The sequence below is a fragment of the Malaclemys terrapin genome, chromosome 15, assembly GCF_027887155.1.
Source record: "Malaclemys terrapin pileata isolate rMalTer1 chromosome 15, rMalTer1.hap1, whole genome shotgun sequence".
In the NCBI taxonomy this organism is placed as follows: domain Eukaryota; kingdom Metazoa; phylum Chordata; order Testudines; family Emydidae; genus Malaclemys; species Malaclemys terrapin.
This window is the reverse complement of record NC_071519.1, coordinates 11,578,417-11,597,135: the sequence shown is the minus strand read 5'-3', so window position 1 is coordinate 11,597,135 and position 18,719 is coordinate 11,578,417. Positions and strand designations below refer to the sequence as shown.

Here is an 18,719-nt window from a genome sequence, read left to right as displayed (position 1 = left end):
ATCTGTTTGTCTTTAAGGTGCCACCGGACTCTTCGATGTCTCAGAGGTTAAGAAGAACAATTTTTTCCCTCCTCCTTGTAACAACCTTTTACGTCCTTGAAAACTGTGATCATGTCCCCTCTCAGTCTTCTCTTCTCCCGACTAAACAAATGCAATGTTTTCAATCTTCCCTCATAGGTCATGTTTTCTAGACCTTTAATCATTTTTGTTGCTCTTCTCAGGCCTTTCTCCAATTTGTCCACATCTTTCCTGAAATGTGGCGCCCAGAACTGGACACAATACTCCAGCTGAGGCCTAAACAGCGCAGAGTAGAGCGGAAGAATTACTTCTTGTGTCTTGCTTACAATACTCCTGCTAAGACATTCCAGAATGATGTTCGCTTTTTTTGCAACAGTGTCACACTGTTGACTCATATTTAGCTTGTGATCCACTATGACCCCCAGATCCCTTTTCACAGTTCTCCTTCCTAGGTAGTCATTTCCCATTGTGTATGTGTGTAACTGATGGTTGTATGCCACAGAAATCCCAGGTTCTACCCCGACAACCGGCGTCTGTGGGTGTTGCCTGTGCGCACTCGACTCCTAGGAGCGCTTGTAGGGTCAGGGTAACAGCTCCTGAGTGCCAGTAACAGTCGGCAGAAGCCAGGCCGCGTCTGCTCTGTATCAACTTCATTACACCGACCGTGGCTGCAGGCCGCTCGGGGAGGAGGTCTTGTTTAATCCGCGCCGAGAGGCACCTAGGGCGACCCAACCATGCCGTGTAGCCTGGGCCTGAGAAAAGGCTCCCTGTTTCAGACTTTTCTAAATGGAGCTGCGGGACCAGGCAGAGAAGAGAGGTTGATTTCCACACCGCTCCCCTTTCTCCATCCAACACGCATGTGCCGGTTTCTAAAACGCTGAACTCTTCCTTCTCCTTCAGGCAGCGGGCAAAGATTTAGTGAAAGATTTAAATGTCACGAAAGGCTACAAGCTGCCCTCGCACTGACCTCCCCTTCCCCAGTCACTGTTCTAGGGTGACCAGATGTCCCGGTTTTATAGGGACAGTCCTGATTTTTGGGTCTTTTGCTTATATAGGCTCCTATTACAACCCCACCCCCTGTCCTGATTTTTCACACTTGAGATCTGGTCACCCTACCCTGTTCTGATGTCTCCTCCTGAACAGAAAGAGAGCCGATTTTCCACAGGGCATTAGACAGACCAAATGCTGGTGACAGAAATAACAAGGAAACTCTGGACATCAAACAAACAGCCATGTAGAGATGACAATGAAAAAGGTCGCAACAATTAAACAAGACTGGGAGTGGTTGGGTCATTACAAAACTGAAACCTAATTTCCCCAATACTAACTTCCCCCTACTTGGACGCACTTTCTTGTCAACTGTCTGAAATGGGCCACTCTCTTACCACTTCAAAAGTTATTTTTCCTGCCTTGGTTTCCTGCTGTTAAGTGAATTGTCTCGTTAGACTGACCTAACAATTGGTAAGGCAACTCCCATCTTTTCATGTACGCCTCTACCCCGATTTAACGCGACCTGATATAACACGAATTCGGATATAACGCAGTAAAGCAGCGCTCCAGGGGGGCGGGGCTGCGCACTCCAGCCAATCAAAGCAAGTTCGATATAACACGGTTTCGCCTATAATGCGGTAAGTTTACTTGTTCCATGTCCATCTTCCCGTTAGAAATGTGGATGTTGGACATTGGGAACCATGGCCATTTCTGAAATACAGACTTTGAACAGCGAACCCGTGTCTGTGCAGCCCAGGGGTATTCTGGGGGGTTTGTTCATTGCACGTCGACTTCTACAAGAGCACCGAGAACTTTTTTTTAATAGTCAAACTTTCCCGTCCTGGCCAGTCGGTGATTTGGAGAAAAGTTTCCCAGCAGCACTGACTTTGGGAAGTGTTAAAACCAAACCAACAGCTCAGATGAGGTGGCCGAGTGGTTAAGGCGATGGACTGCTAATCCATTGTGCTCTGCACGCGTGGGTTCGAATCCCACCCTCATCGGGTGCTTTTAGTCTCCTTCCCATATGACCCTCTTCAGTTCAGTGACAGGCCCTGCCCCCCCTTCCCAAAACAATAAACCTCACCAGTGATCTCTGCTTCGCGCACTCCAGACATGAGCCAGCCTTGGCAGGTCCAGGTCCGGGCTGGTTTAATACCCACTGACAGGCCTGGGCCAGCCCTGCGTCCTATGCCAGCCCAGCCTTGCTACACAGAAACCTCTCCCGGGGAAGAGACCCTGGCTTTGGTCTCTCACAGCTTGTGGGCTCGGCAGGCCGCACCTGGGAAAGGGGCAGAAACGTTATATCGTGTTATAGGCGCATTTATATCTGCTCCTCCTGTATGTTCCACTCCATGTATTTGGTGAAGTGGGTTGTAGCCCACGAAAGCTTAGGCCCAAATAAATTTGTTAGTCTCTAAGGTGCCACAATAGGATGACCAGATGTCCCGATTTTATAGGGACAGTCCCTATATTTGGGTCTTTCTCTTATATAGGCTATTACCCCCCACCCCCTGCCCCGATTTTTCACACTTGCTGTCTGGTCACCCTATGCCACAAGGACTTTTCATTGTGCTTGTAACTGATCTAAATCAAACCAGGGTGACCAGCCAGCAAATGAGAGAAATCAGGACAGGGGATGGGGGGGGGGGGGGGGGGGTAATAGGAGCCCATATAAAAAAAGCCCCAAATATCGGGACTGGCCCTTTAAAAATGGTTCATCTGGTCACCCTAGTGGGGGGTAATAGGAGCCTATATAAGAAAAAGAGCCAGAAATTGGGACTGTCCCTATAAAATCAGGACAGCTGGTCACCCTAAATCCAAACCAGCCCAGGAGCGATGCAGCAGGAAGGGAACTGGGACACGCTTTGCCCCCCCCCCAATTCCTCCTGCTGCTCCTCTCAATCCCCCCTCTGCCCTTCCCCTCTCTGGGGCGGGGGGGACTCGGTCCCCTGCCCCTTCCCAGCCCGGAGGGGGCCAGGGCCGGGCTGGGAAAACCCCTGGCCAGCCAGCGCTGCCGCCCGGCTCGCTTTGTGCAGACACAGGAAGGGGCTGGAGGAAGAAGCCGGAGAACAAAGCCCAGAGCCCGGACCGGACGCTGCTGCTCCCCGGGGTCTGTGCTGGGGGGGGCATTAACCCCTCCCTGCCCGGCCGGGGGGGGCTTTCTCCAGCCGGGATCGGCCCCCGGCCGCAGTTAACTGGCAGAGATCGTGGGAAAGTGCTGGGGGTGGACAGGGAAACTTCCCTTTGCCTGTCTGGGGGGGGACGGCATTAACCCCTCCCTGCCCAGCCGGAGGGGGATTTCCCCAGCTGGGACCCGCCCCCGGGCTGTGCCCGCACCAGCCCCGGGCCGCAGGTAAGGGGCAGAGACCGTGGGAAAGTGCTGGGGGCGGGCAGGGAAACCCCCTTTGCCTGTCGGGGGGGTTGGAAGGGACAGACCGTGTGAACGGGGGGCGGGGGTGGACCTGGCTCTGGGCAGGCAGGAGATCGGGGGCAGGGGAGTCTCTCTCTGGTTTTGTCACTTCATTCTCAGAGACTGAATAATTTCCCCTGAATTCTTCCCCCTTTTCTCTAACGATCAAATATGGGGATCAAATCCACAGATTCCCCCTGACATACGCATGCTCTTTTCTCTCCAGTGATTGTCCAGGTCTCTGTTGTCCTTGGATTTTGCCCCGTTTTCTAATTCTCAAAGGCCAGTTTACAAATCTCCTCAGTTTTGGGATATTTCCCCCACCCATTTTATCTGCAGCCAACTGTCCTTTGTTTTTTTTTAAAGTTGTGCGCCAGGACTCATCCCCTAGATGGGTCGGCGGCTGTAGGGGGCGCAGCCTGGGAGAGCCCGAGATGCGGCTGGCTCTGGGGTGGGGACGGCCAGTCACTGCCAGCAACAGGGCCTGGAAGGGGCAGAGCAGTGGAAGGCAGGAGTAAGTCAGCGGCGTAACCAGGCCCAGCCACTGCTTCCCATCTGCCCAGTGCAAGACCCACGTGCCAGCCCCCTGCCCGTTTGCTGCTGCTTCCCCTTCCCCGGCAGCCTTCCCGATCCACTCCACCCTTGCTCTCCTAAAGCAGCTTCCAAAGCGCTTCCTGCTGCCCACGGGAATGGTGCTGGAGGAGGAGGAGAACCATCACTGTCTGTGAGCTTATCGACCGTTCACGTACAGACTGTCTGACTTTTCCCACCTCCTGTTGAATCTCCCTCTGATCTTGGTGGGTTTCCTCTTCTATTTTCAAATATTTGGTTTTGGACCCATTTTCTTTCCAATTCTTAAAGATTGACTGTATATAAACCTACCACATAAAATTTGCCCCATATTCTCTCTAGTTATCTATGACTAATTGAATAGGCCGAGAGATTCTTCCCTTTCTCTCTAATTATAAAATGCTAACATCAAATAGCCTCAGATTTTGTTTGTCCCAGTTTCTTGACTATTGATCTAAAACCCTTCCATGTGCTGCCCCTTTTTTCTAAATATAAAATATTCATAAGGATTTCACTCAAATTTTACCTCTGCCTAGTATCAATGGTTGATATAAAATCCCTCACGCTTTCCCACTTTCCTCTCTCACTTGTGAAAATGGATGGGAAAATCCTAACATTTCCCCCTTCTCTCTTTAATTAGTGAACACTGGTCTCAAAGCTCCGATTTTGCCATTTTCTATAGTTACCAAATATCGAGTGAAAATCCTCTCCACGGAGGTGTCCTCCACGTGTTGCAATCCCGTTTGGAGGGAACCTGTTTCCCCAAATCAGTCTCCAGATTGGAAGTTGCAGGGTTTCCCCAGTGATCAACTTTCCCCTCTGAGTTGAGAATCATTTGTCTCATCCTTTATAGCCATTAAATTTTTTGCATGTGAAAGTGACTTACCCCATATTTAAAACAATGCAGAGCCAGAGGCCTCGTTTGAGAGAACGGGGTCTCCCCGCTGCTAACGGGGGACAGTCGGCTGGACCCTTTTCTTTTCCCCGGATGGCACAAGATGAGGCGTTCGCTCTCCTTGGGGCAAACAACTCAGTTAGTTGTAGGAGAGTTTGGAGAAATGATGAGTTGTCTTGTATGACCGGGTGGATTGTGATGGCTGGGGACAGTCCTGGGGCTTCCTTCCCATTGATGTTTCATGTCCCAGAGAGCTCATGCTTGAGGGTCTCAGCTGGCCATGTGAAGGGTCAAGAAAGGATTTTCCTCCCTCCCCAATATATTCTGGATTTTTTTTTGCTGGTGGTGCCTTCTGGCCTTAAATTCTGTGACTTTGTGACTGTGAACAGAAGTATCCCAACCCCCGTGGCGAATGGGCTCCAGGAGAGGTGGCTTTCCCCAGCAGTGAGATGCAGCCACTTCTGGGCTGGTCCTTGATGGTCATTATTAGCCCATGACAAAGCTAATAATTCCTTAAAATTTGGGTTCCTTCATGTCCTGTTAAAGAAACATCACCCAGGTTCTCCCCCGGCCTGTGTCAACGGCCGACAGGGTGGTGGGAAAGTTTTATCCTTTAATCAAATACTGCTCTGCGCTCCCCCCCCCAATAGTGCTTCTCACCCCCCTTCCAAACTGCAGCAACTTGCGGGTGTGGATGGAAAAGTGTTCCCCAGAGTCCTTCTTGTGGATGTGGGGAGTGAGGGAGGCGGGAAGGGGGTCACCCCCCATGTGATCTGTTTAAAAGGACTGTGACCTCATCCCTCCTGAGCCGTGTTTCTGGTCTCACTGAAAGACGGGTTAATTCAGGGTCACTGAAAGGAGGAACAAGGGGTGACTCCAGATTAACATGGGGGCAAATGAGATCAGCAGCTGTCCCTGTGGGGAAGTGGGTTCATTAGCTGCTGTCACCAGGATATTGGGGTTGAGCTTCTGGGTCAGAAGCTGCTGCCTCCATTGTGATCTGGGAGCCTGGGTTGAGCAGCTCCTGCTCTCCTAACTTTGACCTTAATTAAAGCTTCCTCTGAGCCCAGCTGAGGTGGGGAATTTCTCCAGCTGGAACTAGCTCTGTAAAGCCGCCCTTGGTTCAGCGGACGCCAACTCCTGAGCCAGACACTCCAGGCAATTGAGACAGACCTCAGGGACGGTGTTGCAGACAGGCATGAAAGTCACTCTGCACAGACAGCCCCTCCTCATCCCTCGCGTCTCCCAGGAGCCGATCCAGCCATGAGCGAGCGAATGATCCAGGAATGGGGCTGTCCCAGCCAGAAGGGGAGGGACAGAGAACAGGGGAAAGGAGACAGTAGGCTGAGTGGTTTATAATTCCCCATGTGATTGGCTCCTCTCCCCCATGAATAGTGGGGCAGCAGGTCCTGAGTGGGGGGGTTCTTGTCTTTCAGGAGCCAGTGACCTTCGGGGAGGTGGCTGTGTATTTCACTGAGTCAGAGTGGGCTCTGCTGGACCCCGCTCAGAGAGCCCTCTACAGAGCTGTCATGCAGGAGAACTATGAGAATGTGACCTCGCTGGGTAAGGATTCCTGTCCCCTCGGTTCTTGGAAGGGGGAAATGCAGGGTTAAGGTTCACAGCACCCCTCATTGCAACCTTAGAATCATAGAATCATAGAATATCAGAGTTGGAAGGGATCTCAGGAGGTATCTAGTCCAACCCCCTGCTCAAAGCAGGACCAATCCCCAACTAAATCATCCCTGCCAGGGCTTTGTCAAGCCGGGCCTTAAAAACCTCCAAGGAAGGAGACTCCACCACCTCCCTAGGTAACCCATTCCAGTGTTTCACCACCCTCCTAGTGAAATAGTGTTTCCTAATATCCAACCTGGACCTCCCCCACTGCAACTTGAGACCATTGCTCCTTGTTCTGTCATCTGCCACCACTGAGAACAGTCTAGATCCATCCTCTTTGGAACCCCCCTCCAATCAAGCTGGTTTGGCAGGATTTGTTCTTAGTAAATCCGTGATGGCTGCTAGTGATCACCCCCTTCATCCTCCAGGTATTCGCAAATTGAATGTTTTGCACGTTGCTCTAGCAGCTTCCCAGGTGTCAAAGTCAGGCTGACCGGTCTGTAGTTCCCTGGCTCCTCCTTTCCTCCCTTTTTAAAGATGGGCACCACGTTAGCCCTTCTCCAGTCTTCCGGGACCTCTCCTGTCATCCAGGAGTTTGCAAATATTATTGCCAGTGGCTCTGAGATTTCTTCAGCTAATTCCGTCAGCATCCCGGGGTGAATAGCATCAGCACCCCCCAGTATGAATTCTTTCAAATGGGTCGGAGAATCTCTGACGTGTTCTTTGCCTATCCCGATCTGCATCCCTTCCCCTTTATTTTCTGTGGTAACTTTGCTAGTCGTCCGGTCACATGGTCTTTTTTTGTGAGAAGACTGAAGCAAAGTAGGCCCTGAGCTCCTCTGCTTTCCTCTCATCTCCCATTACCAGCCCACCTTCTCCGTTGAGCAGCGGACCCCCACCGTCCCCGATCGAGCTTTTTGTCTGATATATTTGAAGAAGTCATTGTCTCTAACATTGCTTGCCAGCTGTAACACATTCTTTGGCTTGGCTTTCTTGGTTTCCGTCCCTACACGCTTATGCTAGTCCCGTGTAGACTTCCTTGGTGACATGTCCCTCCTTCCCTGGCCGGTACGTATCCCCTTTTGGGTTTTAGAGAGCTAAAAATCTCCTTGTGCAGCCACATTGGCCTCCCGTGGCTCTTCTTATCTTTCCTCTGCCTCGGAATAGCTTGATGTTGAGCCTCTAATATTACATCTTTTAAGAACTATCCACCTCCTTCAACTCCTTTTCCCCTGGTCTCTCCCTGGGGCCTTGCCTGCTGTCTCTCTGACTGGGTGGAAATCTGACTTTCTGAAGTCCAGTGTCCTTGTTCTGCACTGGTCTCGTGTCCTCCTTTCCATAGGATCTTGAATTCTGTCAGATCATGACCCCTTCCTCTCAAGTTCCCAACCACCTTCACACTTGCAGCTAATTCATCCTGTGGGTCAAAAACAGATCCAAAATGGTTGACCCTCTAGTTGTTTCCTGAATCATAAAGTTGTCCCCTAGACAGACAGACACACACACACTAAAAATTGCAGGACGAATTATGAATTCACCTGTTTTCTTTCCCTTGAGCAGGATTTCCAGTTTCTAAAACTGATGTGATAACCCCAGCTAAAATGAGGGGAAGAGCCATGGGTCCCACATCTCCAAATCATAGAAGATTAGGGTTGGAAGGGACCTCAGGAGGTATCTAGTCCAACCCCCTGCTCAAAGCAAGACCAACCCCAACTAAATCATCCCAGCTAGGGCTTTGTCAAGCCTGACCTTAAAACCCCCTAAGGAAGGAGATTCCACCACCTCCCTAGGGAACCCATTCCAGTGCTTCACCACCTTCCTAGTGAAATAGTGTTTCCTAATATCCAACCTAGATCTCCCCCACTGCAACTTGAGACCATTACTCCTTGTTCTGTCATCTGGTACCACTGAGAACAGCCGAGCTCCATCCTCTTTGGAACCCCCCTTCAGGTAGTTGAAAGCAGCTATCAAATCCCCCCTCACTCTTCTCTTCTGCAGACTAAACAATCCCAGTTCCCTCAGTCTCTCCTCATAAGTCATGTGCTCCAGCCCCCTAATCATTTGTGTTGCCCTCTGCTGGAATCCAGAAGAAAGAGCGATCATTAATGTTGACTACCTGGATGAGAAATCATTCATCCAAGTCAAAAACTGTTGGTGTCTGAAGGAAACGGTTGGGATTCCCTACAACGACCTTGGGAGCTCTCAACATTCAGGATTGTTCCCAGTAGGTGATGGATCCTCAGGGCAGATGTTGCTCCTACTCACCCTGACTGACACTGGGCAATGGTTCCCTCCTGATCTCTCTTCCCACCAAGTATTTTGATGGGTTATGGGGGCAGAACTGATCCCTCCTCTCTCCCCTATGGGGAAGTGTTTGGGGATTTCAGTTCCTGATTTCCTTCCCATGTCTCTAGATGTTTCTTGGGTTTGTTCTCCCCTTTTCTGTTTCTGAGGTTTCTGTCTCTTTCCCTGCTAGGTGTTGGGATGGAGAGTGAGACCGAGAAGCAGAAACCTCAGGAAGAAGATGCTGAGCCAGTGGAAACACAGGGGGTATCATTGCAAAAATCCAAAGGAAAGGTGCCCGTGAGTCATGAGCAGGGAAATGCCTGTGAGAAACAGCTTAGACCAGAGAGGCAGAAGGCAAACAAGCCAGGGAAGAAAGGGGGTAAATCCATCCGTTGTTGGGAAATGCACAAAGACCTCAATGAAACTCCAGCCCAGCCGAGAAACCTCACGGAAGAGAGAAAAAACACATGTACTGAGTGTGGGAAAAACTTCAGTAAGCGTTCAGGCCTTATTAACCATGAGAGAATCCACACAGGGGAGAGACCGTATGAATGCAGCGAGTGCGGGAAAACCTTCCCTCGGAGCTCAGCCCTTATCATACATCAGAGAATGCATACGGGAGAACGACCCTACGAATGCTGTGAGTGTGGGAAAACCTTCAGTAACCACTCAGACCTTATTCGACATCAGAGAATCCACACAGGTGAGCGGCCCTATGAATGCAGTGAGTGTCGGAAAACCTTCAGTTACCGCTTGGCCCTTACTGAACATCAGCGAATCCACACAGGGGAAAGACCTTATGAATGCAGTGAGTGCGGGAAAAGCTTCAGCTACCGCTCAGATCTCATTAGACATCAGAAAACCCACACCGGAGAGAGACCTTACGAATGCTGTGAGTGTGGGAAAAACTTCACTGACAGATCAGCCCTTATTAATCATCAGAGAATTCATGTGGGAGATAGACCCTATGAATGCTCAGAGTGTGGGAAAAGCTTCAGTTACCGCTCAGACCTCACTACGCATCAGAGAACCCACACCGGAGAGCGACCCTATAAATGCAGCGAGTGTGGGAAAACCTTCAGGCAGAGCTCACACCGCATTCGACATCAGAAAATCCACACGGGTGAGAGACCTTATAAATGCTGCGAGTGCGGGAAAAGCTTTGCTGACAGTTCAGTCCTTATTACGCATCAGAGGATCCACACGGGTGAGAGACCCTATAAATGCTGTGAGTGCGGGAAAACCTTTGCTGACAGCTCCGCCCTTATTAGACATCAGAGGATCCATACAGAAGAGAGACCCTATAGATGCTCCGAGTGTGGGAAAGGCTTCCATCAGAGCTCAACCCTAACTAGCCATCAGAGAATCTGCAAGGGAGATAAACTCCATGAAAACCTTGTCTAGGGCCGACAAAATATATTTTTTTCATAATTTTACCATTTGATTCACTGTGGGCCTACAGCTATCCCAGGTGATTTACCTGCTTTTGCCTTTTGCAGTTCAACTTTTGGGGTTTAATTCCATGGGCCTTTCTTTCAGCCCCGTTTTCCTAAGAGTAAGCCCCTTCGTTTTCAGTTGAAACCAAATTTTAACCAAAAAATTTGTGTTTTTCTACAAAAAGTATTACTCTCTCTCCCTTCCCCCCAATTTTCACCCTACTTTTGTAGCATTCATTAATAAAAATAACTTGTTTTATCAGGAAAATACAAGACATGGTATGAGCTAGACGTATGCTGATAATATAAGTCTGTGTGTACACGCAAAGCTGCCTGTTGAAGGAAAGCTTTGTATTCGTCTAGGAAAGACAGACAGACACACTAAACAAACAGGCGCTCACAGGCTCTGATGTGCATGCGCATCTGACGGTACTGATGAATCTCATGCCCATTACCTTCACATGGTCAAGCTGTTAGCAGATAACGCTTTAAAGATCTGACACACTAACATTGGAAGAAAATGAAAATCTGCCTCCGAATATGTTTCAGGACACAAGTATGTATTCAAATGCTTTAAAAAAACAAAAGCACGAGACAAGGATGAAGGCGAGTGTATGTGCTCCAAATGGTGTGACCCAATTATTACATGTCAGTATTTATAGGCTACTAGTTCTGAGTCTCCAACAGTAACCTGATTATTCAAATGACAAGTTTTATGTGGGGACTAGAGATATATTATTATCTTAAACTCAGAGGTGGCATTATGGTTTGAGCTCTGTTTTAGTTGTGCAGCAGACCACCCTGAATTCCATTCATCAAAGCATTAATCTACTGAATACTTCCCCCCCATCCTTCTGTCCACCAAAATAAACCCCAGTATTTACCCAGAAAAATTATTCATAGTTTTTTCCACCGATTTTCACCTTTTTTGTTGTCGCTGTAGTAATAAACACTGATAAATTCCCGGCGAAATTAAATAAAATAAAACCCGAAAACAAAGGCCCCTACTTATGAGTCATGGGAGTGTGTGTCCCTGTTCCCATCAATCCGAGGTGGGAGACAGAGGGGTAATCTTGACGAGCTACACTGAGTTAAAATCCACCTGGGCCTCATCTCCACTCCACTTTTCCGTGGCGTTAGCTAGCTCGAGTTAGCTGTCCTGATGTGTCAAAACAGCTATTCTTGCAGTGAAGAGATTACGTAGCACATTTCCTCATGACCTGACCTAACCTCCATCAGTTTTCCTAGTCTAACCAAACAGACCTGTCGCACATATTTCTACTCTTCCTCCCACTACAAAGCAGTTGCTAGCGTCGGCACGTTCCCCCTTTTGGGGAAGAATTGTCTCATTCCCAGTTGTTCTCATGTTGCCCTGTTGGTTGCTGAACAGTTGTTGTTTTTAGTTCCATTTTTCTCATTTAAAATAGATTTAAGCAGGGGCAGAGGCATGTAAAACATGTCATTTCAGCCTCTCTAGCACCAGAGGGAAATGGGATGAATCAAAGGAATTCCCTCCTTCCCCACCATCTCAGCAGTGTTACCTTCTGTGTGAGCCGTGCAGAGTTTATCTTCTTCACATGCTGCTTGTCCACCTCCCGAAGTGTGAGATGATGCAGTGTTCCCAGGTCTCGCTGCTTGGGAAGGGTGCTTTGATTTCTTTGATCTCGAATCCAACTCTTAGGCCTGGAGATGAAAGTGTCACAGACTTTAAAGGGCAATTTGAATTGACTTCAAACAACGTGTGATCATGCAGAGTTTAAATCCCAGTTTCCGTTTCATGGCAAAGTCACTGCTGGGTTTTTCCCCTCAGGAGTTGGGATTGTTGCAGACGGGAACATTGGTATTATGATGCTGAAACTTTTGTAAATAACTTGACCTAGTAATAATGAAACAGTACTGACTGAAGCAGATTTGAACAGACCGGAGGAGAATGAGATGAGAGAATCGGTGGTCCTGATTCTGAGTTATCAGATGTAACTGGCTCTGGAATTTTACTTAATATGAAACTGAAAATGTTGTATCCCTCTCTGAGATGTGGGTTTTTCTCTCTCTTCCTCTATTCGGTCACATAACTGGACATTAATTTTGTTCGGCAGAATGTAGCTCAGAATTATCGGGGACTTAGAGACATATGACCATTTGCTAAAAGTCATTTCTTACTTAATTTTTTGCTTTTTCCCACTCCCCTTCATGATCATCTGGAGAAAGTTCCGTCAATAGGAGAGGATACGCTAAGCAATTGGACATGCTACCAAGGAAACACTAATGTTTTAAAATCTCTACTTTCAAATGGTGAGCAACAGCACAACCCAAAATGTGTAACTAACTGAAGTAAACAGATGTGATAATGTTTGTGTTCAGTGGTTTAGGTCAGTGTTTTCTCAGGTGATCTGGATTCCACAGTCAGTGACCTAGAACTAGGCAAAATGAACCTGTATTTCTCAGAGAGTTGTGATCCAAGCCCAACAGGAAATTACTCCTGAAGCTATCTCTGAGCTGATCCTATGATTTGGAAAACACTTTCCTTAACTGTGCGGATGAGGAGGCAATAGAAGTGGTATTTTCGATGAACTCACACTTGGTAGTTGCTGAAAATGGGTATAAAACGAAGTCTCTGTTGAATGTTAGCTGACTGAGATCCTGATCCCAGGCCTGTATCGAGTTTTCTAATTTAGACCTGTGCCACCAGATTAAAGAAATGAAGTGGGCGTGTTTGGGGAAGCCATTCCTCATTACCATTGCTGAGATTTCCCATGGGTGGGTAGACAGTTCTACTCCAGAGAAGTGTGAATTTACCCTGACAAAAGTCAAAGATCTGGGAAGAATTCAGGTAGAAGTAGAAGGGAACCAACTGGTTGGCTTTCACACCAGCGAAGGAAGCGATGAAGAACTATGTGCAACTCAAACTATGTTTAGAACAACGTTCTCTAGTTCAGTGGCACTGATTACAATCCCATAGTTAGATTGGGAACAAGTGTCCCTTATCCTTGAATCCAGAGTTTCATGAGGCAAAGAGAGAAACAGTTGGTGCCTTTAGAGGACATTCCTTCCCCCTGGATCTCCGTCTGGCTGCCTGCTTGAAATGTTCCAGGTTCAGACTGCAGGATACTCAAATGTTGAATCCTGATTCCATGCTTTTTTCTCTTAGGCTTGCGCTTGTGTATTATGTAGTTGCACCATTTTTCCTCCGGCTACTCTGAAAGTTTTAAAAAACGTGAAACTCGAATAGAGGTGCTTTTTCTCATGGTACAGACCTTCCCACCGAGTGTCAGACCCTCTTCCACCAACACTTGTGGGAGAAGACAGATATATATGTACATGAACTCACTGAAGTGGAAAGCATCTAAACCATGACTTTATCGAAGCGTTCACTAAGTGGAAATGGGGATGAAGAAAAAACGAACAGATATGATCAGATTTTGAATAGGTGACTGTTACCAGTGCAAATGAAACGAAACAGGAAATTAATGATTAGTTGAAGAATAAAAGTCTGATGTTAAAATACAAATTATCTCAGAAAACAGAGTTATTCTGTATGACACCAGAGTCTTGGGCACTTTCACTTGCATACCAGTGTGAAGGGAGTTCTGTTTCTGCTTTATTTTAAGTTTAGATTAATTGTATTAGGACAGGTTGGTTACAGTAAATAAAGAAAACACTTTGTGTTGGAAGAGTGCTGCAAGGGCAGGGCCGTCCTTAGCCATAGGCAGAACAGGCAACCGCCTAGGGCACCACGCTACCTGGGGGCACCGCTCTGCCCGGAGCCCGGACAGACGGGAAGCAGTGGAGCATTTAACAGCAGGGCTGCTGGGTCCTAGAGAGAGCCGAATGCAGCACAGTCTGAGGATTGGCGAGAGAACGAGAGAGAGACGGGGTGTCCCTCAGCTGGGCCCCCTGAGGCGAGATTCAGCCCAGCCGCAGCGGGGTACACAAGGTACAAGGTGGAGGGGGGAAGGAAAGAGGGAGCCAGGCTGGAGGCCTCTGGGCTTTGCTCCCCTCTCTGCACCATCCTGAATGGGGGGGCCTCAGGGCTTTTCCCAGCGTGTACCCAGCTCACCCAACCTTGTGTCATGGGTCTGGGCCGAGCCTTCGGAATGAGGGGAGAGAAAAGGGCAATGCTGCCTCTGCCCGGGCTGTGCAGGGAATCACCCCGCCCTTCTGGAACTACCTCTGGGGACCCAGCTGGGATTGTAGCTCATTGAGACTTCCAGAGCCTGGCCCCATTGCGGTCACTCCATGAGGTAGAACAGAAACACCTGCCTTTAAAATTCAACTGTATCTAGGGTGACCCCACCTGTATTTCAAGTTCTGTAATAGAGGACACTGCTGCGGGGGGGAAAGGGGGAACTCGAGGGGGTATTTTGGGATGCTGGAGGGGTGTGTGGGTACTGGGAGATGGTATTTGAGAGGTGCTGGACAGAGTAGTTTAGTTTAGTTTAATGGAGATATCCCATCTCCTAGAACTGGAAGGGACCTTGAAAGGTCATCGAGTCCAGCCCCCTGCCTTCACTAGCAGGACCAAGTACTGATTTTGCCCCAGATCCCCAAGTGGCCCCCTCAAGGATTGAACTCACAACCCTGGGTTTAGCAGGCCAATGCTCAAACCACTGAGCTATCCCTCCCCCCAGTATTTGGGGTGTGTAAGAGCAGGGGTGCCTCTTGGGACCGGGGGACCTCCCGCAGCCATGCTGCCGAAGGCAGCCTGACTGCCGCCCTCAGGGCAACCGGCAGACAGCACCCCATGGCTTGCCGCCCTAGGCAGGTGCTTGCTGCGCTGGTGTCTGGAGCCGCCCCTGGTTGTGCCCCATAACGTCCATTCTTCTCCCCCCACACCCTACGGAGCACTCCCCTTTTCTCCCCCCCCCGCAAGGAGCACCCTTCTCTCTCTCTCTCTCCTCCCCTCCGGCAGGGCTGGGTTGGGTGAGGGGTTGGGGGGGGGAAGGGGGAGGCTAGCTGGCTGCCTGCTGAGGAATGAAAGTGAAAGTAACTCACTTCCTCGGCACCAGCCAGGATTGGAATGGTCACGCGTGGCTGGGCTGGGGAGAGCCAGATAGCATGTGTGAAAAATCAGGACGGGGGGTTGGGATAGGGTGAGCAGATGTCCCACTTTTATAGGGACAGTCCCAATTTTTGGGTCTTTTTCTTATATAGGCTCCTATTACGCCCCCCACCCCCTGTCCTGATTTTTCCGGCTTGCTGTCTGGTCACCCTAGGTGGGGGTAATTGATGCCTATATAAGACAAAGCCCCAAATATCGAGACTGGGCCTATAAAATCAGGACATCTGGATCTGGTCACCCTAGCTGGGGAGCGCGTCTCTCCCCCGGGCTGGCAGCATGCCTGCGGGAGGTCCCCCGGTCCCGAGAGGCACCCCTGCTCTTACACACCCCAAATACTCTGTCCAGCACCTCCCAAATACCATCTCCCAGTACACACACACACCCCTCCAGCACCCCAACATACCCCCTCGAGCTCACCCCCTCCCCCCGCAGCAGTGTCCTCTATTACGGAACTTGAAATACAGGTGGGGTCACCCTAGATACAGTTGAATTTTAAAGGCAGGTGTTTCTGTTCTACCTCATGGAGTGACCGCAATGGGGCCAGGCTCTGGAAGTCTCAATGAGCTACAATCCCAGCTGGGTCCCCACAGGTAGTTCCAGAAGGGCGGGGTGATTCCCTGCACAGCCCGGGCAGAGGCAGCGTTGCCCTTTTCTCTCCCCTCATTCCGAAGGCTTGGCCCAGACCCATGACACAAGGTTGGGTGAGCTGGGTACACGCTGGGAAAAGCCCTGAGTGGGGGGACTCAGGCTGGTGCAGAGAGGGGAGCAGAGCCCGGAGGCCTCCAGCCTGGCTCTCTCTCTCCACCTAGTACCTTGTGTACCCCGCTGCGGCTGGGCTGAATCTCGCCCCAGGGGGCCCAGCCGAGGGACACCCCGTCTCTCTCTCACTCTCCCGGGGTTCTCTCTCGGAGTCAGGGTCACCGTCCACTTACGGAAGAGGTGCCTGGTGGTTGCGGGGAGTCTCTCTTGCTCAAGTGGAGATGACTCCGTCCAAGGCAGAGTGGTGCCTGCCGACATTCCCCGCTCCGGCAGGGTCTGTCCACCAGCTACCTCGTCCCTGGAGCGCAGGGTCTCGCCTCTGCCCCACACGGAGGGAGCCCTCATTGCTCAGTGTATAACAGGGGGGTCGCTTAGCCTCCTGTACAACACGAGCAAGAGCCGTGTGTCCAGCAAGTATAAATGGGAGTGGTTCCCCCCGGGCTTTGTCTGTGGGTCCGGAAGCCCGGGAGGGCGCCGCCCCTCACTCCCAGGCTGGGGTGGCCGCATGGCCGGAGTGAGACTGCTGTCTAGCCCTGTCCACACGGGGGACAGAGAGGGGGACACGGGGGCACACATCAGAGCTCCTCACCTACGATATAGGAGCACAAGCCCCATGGACTCTCGCCCTCGGTTTTACAATTGTACTTCTTTTTTCTTTCTTTCTGTGTGTGTGTTTTTTCTTAATAGTTATATTTTTACCTTTTTAATATATTTTACTTGTATTTCCTTTTTTATTTTATTGTTGTTATATATATATATATATATATATATATATATATATATAAAGTTTCTTTTAATTTTATTTCCCCTTTTATGGTTTTTATGTATTTTACAATTCTTTTATTTTTCAGTTTTTATTATTTTACTTTTTTTAAGTCTGTTAATATTTTTGTATTTTATTCATTATTACTATTTTAAATTTATTTTGCACTTTTTATAAATGTATTATTTTTTCTATTTTTTATTCTATTTTATGTGAATCACATACTGTTGTCCAATCATTTGGGCTCCTATCTACTCTTACTCCAGTGAGGATCTTCAGCCTCTCACCCCATCATGGTAGTCATGCGCCGCCCCAGCCAAGTCTCTTTGTCCCCTGACTCCAGCCAGACCCTCCACCACCACCATTCCAGCCCATGGTGCTGAAGTGCGCACCCCCTGGCTTGAAGTGGTTTCCATCCTATGTTTACAGATTGATTCACTGACTCTCAGCACCCCACTATAAAAATTGTTCCAGCACCTCTGATCCAGCCTGGTCCCTTGTCCCAGGAGTCAGCTGACTGGTGTGGGGGCCAAAGGGCTGAGCTGGGTTTTACAGTTCAGTCAACATAACCAAATAAAGCATGTTTGTAAGCCTCTGTGAAAAAGTGGTAGCCTAAGGGAAGTTAGGCACCAACTTCTTTTAGAGCATAAAGTGCTATAGAAAGTTAACAGTACTCCTATGTTTTACCCCACCCATAAAACTTTGGCTGTTTTATCAAAAGGTAAATTAATGTGATCATTTAACATAACTTGCTTAAATCCAAGGAATGAGGTTAGTCCATATAAGGGACAAATTGTCAAGGCCCCAGGGCTCTCATAAGTCAGGGATGGGCATTGTTTTAAGAACATGAATAGAATAGAATCTGACTCCTGGTTAGGAAGAAAACAATTCAGTGATAGAGTGGGGATACACAACTGGATACACAACTGCAGTTATTGCTGTAGCTCCATAAGCAGGCTGAACTGACTTATTCCCTGCCCTCCATCTCTTCTCTTCCCCCCCTCTGGTAGATGCATAGGGAATCTCCTAGCATGGGCCACCTAATTCATCTCTCCTTTCCTGGACTAATCCATGACCTCAAAGGAATAATTGTGATCTTATTACCTCTTACTAGCCACCAAGAAGGCGCACTGGATGCACAAGCCTAAGCACAAATATTCCCTTTGAGTAAAGCAAGTGGGTTTAAATATCTTTTAAAAAAACAGCTCTGACAAATGCTGCATTTAATAAATCCCTTTGCAGATCAATTCCATCAGCCAGGGAAAAGTGGTTTTACTGAACAGCCATTCTGGATAAAAGCAAGGGGAACAAAGGAAATTGCACTGCAGAATTGTGAAGGAGTGGGGAAGCATGACAGATGTAGCTACAGAATAAGTGGGAAACAGGGCTGGCTCCAGGCACCAGCTAAAGAAGCAGGTTCTTGAGGCTGCCAATACCAAAGGGCAGCACTCCAGCCGCTATTGGGGCGGCACGTCTGGGTCTGCAGTGCAGTAATTCGGTGGCGGGTCCCTCAGTCCCTCTCGGAGCGAAGGACCTGCCACCCAATTGCCACCGAAGAGTGGAATGGTGCAATCGTGCTGCCGCGGCTTTTTTTTTTTTTTTTGCCGCTTGGGGCAGCAGAAACCCTGGAGCCGGCCCTGGGGACAGCAAAGGATACTGGTGCCAGAGCTGCTGAGCCTGCCTCACCTCACGCCGGGGGAAAGAGTCACACTCACAGGTGAGTTCCTTCCCCCACCCCTCCCCTTCCCTTCCCAGAGACCCCAGCAGCCAATCCCCTCCCTCAGACTGTGCTGCATTCGGCTCTCTCTAGGACCCAGCAGCCCTGCTGTTAAATGCTCCACTGCTTCCCGTCTGTCCGGGCTCCGGGCAGAGCGGTGCCCCCAGGCAGAGTGGTGCCCTAGGCGGTTGCCTGTTCTGCC

At 49.4% G+C, this 18,719-nt stretch overlaps 1 protein-coding gene and 1 non-coding gene across 3 annotated transcripts in view; both read left to right on the top strand.

The window, feature by feature from the left end:
• Window positions 1–1,927: 1,927 nt before the first annotated feature.
• TRNAS-GCU (transfer RNA serine (anticodon GCU)) lies at window positions 1,928–2,009 on the top strand. Its single transcript has one exon. It is a non-coding gene; the product is annotated as a tRNA-Ser (tRNA).
• A 1,088-nt stretch (window positions 2,010–3,097) lies between these two features.
• Window positions 3,098–18,719, top strand: part of LOC128823059 (zinc finger protein 271-like) — a 40,964-nt gene continuing 25,342 nt past the window's right edge. Inside the window, exons 1-3 of one of the 2 annotated variants that reach the window (XM_054005123.1) lie at window positions 3,098–3,361; window positions 6,320–6,446; window positions 8,974–10,140. In XM_054005123.1, coding sequence (XP_053861098.1) covers window positions 6,413–6,446; window positions 8,974–10,140 — 1,201 coding nt within the window. In that variant the 5' untranslated portion in view covers window positions 3,098–3,361; window positions 6,320–6,412. Of the gene's footprint in view, window positions 3,362–6,319; window positions 6,447–8,973; window positions 11,278–18,719 lie in introns of those variants that run through there. The other variant, XM_054005122.1, reaches the window with a different exon arrangement.